Source organism: Chelonoidis abingdonii, chromosome 1 (genome assembly GCF_003597395.2).
Source record: "Chelonoidis abingdonii isolate Lonesome George chromosome 1, CheloAbing_2.0, whole genome shotgun sequence".
Lineage (NCBI taxonomy): Eukaryota > Metazoa > Chordata > Testudines > Testudinidae > Chelonoidis > Chelonoidis abingdonii.
This window is the reverse complement of record NC_133769.1, coordinates 187776698-187783800: the sequence shown is the minus strand read 5'-3', so window position 1 is coordinate 187783800 and position 7103 is coordinate 187776698. Positions and strand designations below refer to the sequence as shown.

Below are 7103 nucleotides of genomic sequence, written 5' to 3'. Positions count from 1 at the left end.
ATCTTCCCCTCCTTTAACGCCCAGTGGCTCACAGGTAGGATCAGATAAACTTTTCCCCTCTGCCCGAGGCATCCGGGGGTGGTAGAGCCCCAGCGAGGGCTTGGCGAGACCCTGGGAAAGCGGGACAGTCGTGTCTTGGCAAAGGAACAAATGCTCCAGCAATACGCATTTGCGGGGCCGGTCAGGTTCGTTTTGGAAGCGAACCTGGCCCAGGGGGTGGGGGGCAGAAGAAAAATCGGGGGGAGGGGACTATGGGGTTCACTCCAAGACGCTGTGTGTGCGTGAGAGAGGAGGACTCATTAGGGAACACCTCCAGGAAATTACTCACCGAGAAAATTACCTGCCCATTAAACGGGACGCAGTGAGGAGCAATCATGTACATTCCCCCTGAACCCAAATGTGTGTGTGTGTGGGGGGGGGTGAGTGGAAAAGAAACGGAGCGAGAGCTGCCTAATGGTATTGCCACCCCCCCTCTCTCGAAGAGTGGGTGTGGAGTACAGCGGTTTAGTCCACACCCCACCTCCTCCCTCCCCCAGGCAGACTGGGAGCCGCTCCCTTTCTCCTCCCCTTCTTTGCGAGTCTGCGGGGCCGCCGCCGCAGAGAGGAGGAGGAGGACTGGGACGTCGGGCTGCCGGGACCGCCTGGGCGAGCTGCAGCGGGAGGGTGCTGCGCTCGCACACAAACTCACGCTGTGCCTGACACACACTCACCGCCCAGCTCCGCTCTTCCCACTGAGCCTTTCCCATTCACAACGGCACAGCAGCGGCAGCCGCGGCAATCTTGCCGCTCACACCCTCCTGCAGCAGCACCTTGGACTTACTAGACACAAGCAGTTTGCTCTTTATTTCTAGTTGGGGGGAGGGAGTATTTTGGTGGGTGCTGGGGGGAAAAATCCCTGCTGCAGAATCTTGCCTAATCGTCCCTGAAGGAAGTTAGGAGAGGAACTCTGCAGACTGAACTGGTTAGAGAGAGAGGAGTCAGAATAGCCAAACCCAGCCAATGTTTTTCCTGCAAAGTGCTGAGAAGTTTGTGGAACACTTTCTAGGAATCAGGTCCTTTTTCAAAGTATTTTCCTCTTGTCTTCCGAAGAAAGAACTTGGCTTTGGATTGCCATGGATCCTAAGGAGAGTCTTAGACACACTTGAATAATTCCTCTGCTTGAGCTGGATTGATGGGAATTTAGGAGGCTGTGTGTGCAAAGCAGAAGCCTTTGGAGCTCTCTTTGCTAATCTGGATGGATCTAAAAGTGTCATCTTCAAGACCTCGCCATCTGCAGCTTTTGCTTTTAAGATTTTCCCCTTCGCTTTAATTAGCTGCTAGGAAAGTCTAAACTTTTGGACCTACCTCTTCTTGTTTTTGGGTACTTTTTTGTGTCACTCTGGGATTGGTGTCTGAAGGCATCTGGATTGCTTTTAATATGTCAAAATGGGCCTGCTGATGCCACTCCTGCTCTTTGGATTTGTATATTTTCAAGTTTATGGTAAGTTCTAGAAAAAATCTGTCATCTCTTTTTGCAGAATTTCTCTTCGTCTGAATTTTATTGGGGACAGCACATGGATGACAGTTTTTAGCGTTAATGTTATAGGATATTAATCAAGTTTGTTTCTGGTAAAGAAATAGCAATTAAAAAGAAGGGGGGAGCATATATGTTTCCAATAAGCAATCCTTCCTATTTGCCAACTTAATAGAAAATAGGTCATGAATGGAAAAATATCAGTCTAAGCTAGAAAGGAAAGAGAAGAACCCACAGTAGTAAATCTCTTGGAGGTAACACTGTGTTTCAGCTACTATTATTTTGCCTGATCCTCCTTCAGAACTTTTTGGTAGAGAATCAACTGATTTAAAACAGGGTAACTGTACCTTGGATTCAAGTGAGGTGAATTAGAAAATTGCAGCTATGAGCTCCTAAACAATCTGTTTGAATCCAATGCAGGCAGAGGAATGCATTAAAGGGTGTGAAATCTGACTGTAAGATGTGGTGGAGGGGAAAACTGTCAGAAGTAGTGTGCAAGTGGGTTGTGTTACTAGAGAAAAGTACAGTATGGAAGCAAGGCTTGCTACTGGGGAAAAATCTCTGATGTCAGTGTTCAGAGATTCAAAGGATTCTGTCCAGGTGCTGCAACTGTCTCCTCCTAGTCTATCAAGGCAAATACTCTTGCTTAGAGTTGTTTTTCTTCTTCTTCTTTACCAATTATCTCAGGATTTTTTTGTGATTAAACTCAGCAGCATTTTGGAGAGGGTTTCTTTTGGGATTGTGTTGCTGTGCTTGTTGTGGTGCACAAGTGAAGGAAGCTAAGGGGTAAAAAAGGTTATATCAGCATTATCTGGCAAGCAGACTGTAATTTAATAAAAGGATAGGATTGAAGCACTTAAAAATGGTTTGCCGCTGTGCTGCACAATGCAGAAATACATAGCATGTTACATACAGTGTTTGTATGCACACAGCTGGAGAACATATGCATATATTACAACAAGTCCTATGTGTGTGGTGTGTAGTGGTACAAAATGTGTGTTCTAGCTGTCTAATTTGGATATTAACTTTAAACAAGCTTTTGGACACTAGATTATTTCACAGTTTGGGGCACTGGCCATTTTTGCCGGTCTGTGGGAGCAAACTTTGTTGCAGGAAACTGTTGCTTAAAAACATTTAATATATCAGAATTAAAGTGAGTGAGGCCTCTCTATGAACATGCAGTGCTATCATCTTACCTACTGTAGAAATTGTTTGCCAGCATGGGCAACTTGAGTATCTCTGCCCAACAGCACAGCAGTAGGCAAAACACACAAATGCAAAGCTAAGACAGGAGACATGAAAGTATTGCTTCACATGAGTTGTATAATGTGCCTTGCAATTGACTCTTCAGTTTGGCCTGTTGATAAGAAAATAAGTTTCTGCATATGGTATGTACATCCTAATCAGTATGCAACATCTCACAATAAAAGGATTTTGATAAAACACCTACCTCTAGCATCATTTGTTACAGGGATAGGTTTCACAGGAAAAAATCCCATCACAATTCACAAATCTAAGGCAACCACTGCAGAGAGAGAGAGAGAGAGTGTGTGTGTGTAATATAAAAACTGTAAACATTATACTACAGACATACAAATATAAGCATGTTTTTAAGAATGGTATGTATCTAGAAGGAATATAATTAAACTACTCAGTGGAAGTGACAGAGGGAACTAGAGGAGCTTGGTGTTACAGCATGTAATTAATGTACCAGGCTGTTTGGAGGTATATGAAACAAATGCAATTAACCAGCTTGCTGGAACTAGAGAAGCAAGACATAATTTATTCTGTTTTTGTCATGGGGAACACAACTAGAGCCTTTGTTCTGAATTAGCATTATAGGACAAGGGAGCGGGCAGGTGAAGCAGATAACTAATTCAGCACTGGACCACTAATAATGAGAGGAAATTGCCAAAAATAGATGTGAGTCTCTCTTGTTTCATTGGAAGATACTGCAGGGGCAGGATCAACACTGAGTACATTAACAGGCTTTAAAAAATACAGTTGTGTAATGCCTTGTGGATAGCACGTCATGACAAACTGCAGATAAGCTCTTATTGTCAACATTGCTAAAAAGTAACTTTGAAGAAACACTGACATTCAACCTTGGTATGTTGTCACTTTTGCCCCCAAAGATGCATAGTTGTGATGGTAGCACCGTACGGTAACATGGTGCCACCAATTGCTTTGGAAAAAAGTATTACAAATAAAAGTAAAGACCATTATAATGAAGCACGCACATTTGGGAATAATTGAACTGTTGCTTAGAAAAAACCCTCAAACATTGTCAGAAATAAAACTTATGTCAGCACCCACTCAGTTGCTATATCCCTGTGGGTTCCCCCCACCCAAGGCTCACTCTTAACATACTTGGCCTGAATTTCAAGTGGAGAGAAACATCCGGTAGGGTTTGAGAGAGAGAGGCTGTTCTTTCCCTTGCTGTGACATTAGTTCAGTGACTTACAGGTTGCACTACACAGTGCTATGATGGTGGGGCAGATTTAGGTGGTAATTTTTCTTTATGCTTTTGTTGTACCAGAAAATTGCACTCCTCCAGGAGTATGACAGAAAATAGGTGCTTTTTTTTTTCAATTGTGCTTATGATTTTCTTGCAGCCCCGCCCATATCCTTTTGCAGTCTGCTCAGGGAATAACTATAATTTCCTCTTTTTCCCTTTGGCAATCAAATTGGGTCCAATTCTGAAAAAAAATGAAATTTCTTTTTTACCACAGTGCACACCCAAAAATAAACCAGTTGAAGTCAGGGTTAAAACTGCTGATTCCATGTAATTTTCTTTCGTTGGTTTTTCTTTCAAGCTTTACTAATGATTTGAAAAAAAGCTGCAAAGACTAACAGGAAAGTTCACAAACTTTCTAGTTTGTGAATAGCTATAATTACAGATGAACATTAAGCCCTGCCCAGTGTTTTTATTGGGCCAATGGAAGTTGTCACTTTTTATACCAAGACTCAGTTTAATCCATTGTCCCATTGCACACTGCAAATGCAACACTTCCATCTGACTGATGGTGTTAAATAACACTATACAAAGCACAATTTTTTGTTCCCATATAATTCTGGACGTACATTTTTGAGGTATTTATTTTCATAAGGAAAAATATCTATAATGGAGGTTCAGGCCTTCTGCCTCCCTTTTTCCTAACTCCCCTTTTCAACAGTAGGGTTAAATCCGTGGCCTCATCCAGATCACAGTTGCCCATCAGAGGGCACAGATTACATATAAAGCTAGAATATATTCTTCCAGTGGGTATTTGTGCTGACAGGGTCTTGATCTCTCATGTGGTTTTTGCTGTTGATGGATAACCTTTGATTCTGTGGAATGTATGCATTTTAATGCATTAAGAGTAAAGTGCTGTTTAAATATATAGTTTGCCTCTCTGTTTCGTTTACTCTGGCCTTTCCTTTCTTAGGCCCTGATTCAGCAAAGCGCTTATGCACATGCTTGAGCCCCATTGATTCAAATTCCTACTGAAGTTATGGGGACTTAAGCATGTGCTTAAAGTTAATCAAGTGCTTAAGGATTTAGCTGAATAGAGATGAACTTATGTGCTTGGCTGCTTTGCTAAACTGGGAACTTAATATTTACTTTCTCTACTTCCCATACAATAATTAGCTATCACAGCAGCATACGTTCCTGTGCAGAGATAGGAAATGGGAAAATTATCATGTTGCAGTAGCATTGCCAAGTGCGTGTGTAAAAGGCAATGTCTTTTCATAGTGAATTTGTTTCTTTCCTCTTTAGGTAAACTCATCTTGGTGCACAGTAAAAGGATATGATACAAGCAGTTATTGTTGTAAATCTCTATCCTACCTCTTCTGCAACAGCTCAGTGGATTGCATGTACCATTAGATCAGTCCTTCCAGAAGTAGTCTTCTGTGTAGGGAGCTGGCAGTGTTGCTTCTGGAAGTGTCATTTTAGCAATACAACAGATTAATGGATTAATGGGCTGTAGCCAAACAAGTTGGCAGGCTTCAAAAATCTATTTAAAAAGTGAGAGAGGCATGAAGGGAAATTCAGGGGAGAAAAGAAAGCGTAGGCTTGTTTATACACTTTCTGAATAGGCCATCCAGCAAGTGTACTTCTAGGACTCAGCATTCAGGATGGCAAAGAACTGACATGAAGGGTCACAGCATGGCCCAGAACATGCTTTGTCCACTGCTGAAATGTTTAGTTTAAATTACTAAATGTAGCTTTATGCATTTTATCAATTCATTACCCTGGAATTACTATACAAATTTTGATCTCTGCTAAATACATTGCTAACAGGTTCAGCACTTTCTATTTTATCCATCCTAACGCTGTCAGGTTTTTTCTGTGATCTCAACTGGCATGGCTGCCCTTTCTTTGGGTACAGTCTGGTTCCCCACCTTCTTGTACACTTGCCATTGCCATAGTTGCTCCATTGCTTAGAAATCATACTGATGTTACTTCTCTCTTGCCAGCAGGCTAGTGTACTGGTGCTCGTTTCTTCATTTCTATGGGAATCTCTCCATTTTGTGTTGCGGAAGAAAGGAAGTATTCACACTTGCCAAATAAATAAATGCTTCATTTGCTCAAGAAGAAATGTTATTCCTTGTATGTGAGTGAGTGTTGGCGAAAATACAGAATATTTGTTCTCGTGGAAAGCACTGTACAAAATCCTTACACTTACAATTTTTCCTGGTGCATCCCCACATATCTTTAGAATTGTGGGTGTGCATGGAATGCAGAAATCTGACCTTAAACCTGACCTCAGAGATAACATTGGGGCAGGAGGTAGGTCCTTAAAGAGGCCCAATTCTGTAAACTTTTACTTTGTAAAGCAATTTGTTTGACTTGAATAGCACTATGTACATGAATAAGGATGTACAAAGTGAGGCCTTATTTTGTCATCTTTGGTCTCAGGCCCATCTTACTTAGCACACACCATGGATAACTGCTCTTGTCCAAAAACAAGAGCAAATTGTAAATTTCTGTCCTTCCCTCCAGTCCTTTCCTCAACAAACTAATAATAAGTATAAACAACAAAAGGGGACTAGTTAATGTATAAATTAAACAAACAAGGTCTGTTCATTTAGGACCTGATTCCTGATGAGAATTTTGCCTTGACTTGTAGTAGGACTTTGGAAAGGAGGTGGCTTATTGAATCATTATAAATAAAGCACTGGTTTTAGTTTAGAATGTGACCTTTGTGAATGTGATTTACCTATTGCTATGTCTTCATAGCCCTGGAAGACGTGTTATCAGATATGTGATCCCTTTTCACCAGGCTCTCAGAATTGAGTAAACTTAGGGTTCCCAAGTGAATAGAATTCTGACTTCATAGACTCATAGACTTTAAGGTCAGAAGGGACCATCATGATCATCTAGTCTGACTTCCTGCACAATGCAGGCCACAGAATCTCACCCACCCACTCCTGTTACTAACCCCTAACCTAGGTCTGAGTTATTGAAGTCCTCAAATTGTGATTTGAAGACCTCAAGCTGCAGAGAATCCTCCAGCAACTGACCCGTCCCCCACACTGCAGGGGAAGTCGAAAAACCTTCAGGGCCTCTGCCAATCTACCCTGGAGGAAAATTCCTTCCCGACCC

General features: G+C 41.9%; 1 protein-coding gene across 17 annotated transcripts in view; it reads left to right on the top strand.

Moving 5' to 3' along the window:
• The first annotated feature begins 570 nt into the window (after positions 1-570).
• The window catches only part of ROBO2 (roundabout guidance receptor 2), a 653740-nt gene continuing 647207 nt past the window's right edge, over positions 571-7103 (top strand). For 7 of the 17 annotated variants that reach the window (XM_075073168.1, XM_075073164.1, XM_075073146.1 and 4 more), the window contains exon 1: positions 573-1480. In XM_075073168.1, the coding sequence (XP_074929269.1) occupies positions 1426-1480 (55 nt within the window). In that variant the 5' untranslated portion in view covers positions 573-1425. Of the gene's footprint in view, positions 1481-7103 lie in introns of all 17 variants that reach the window. The other 10 variants (XM_075073108.1, XM_075073151.1, XM_075073118.1 and 7 more) reach the window with 3 other exon arrangements.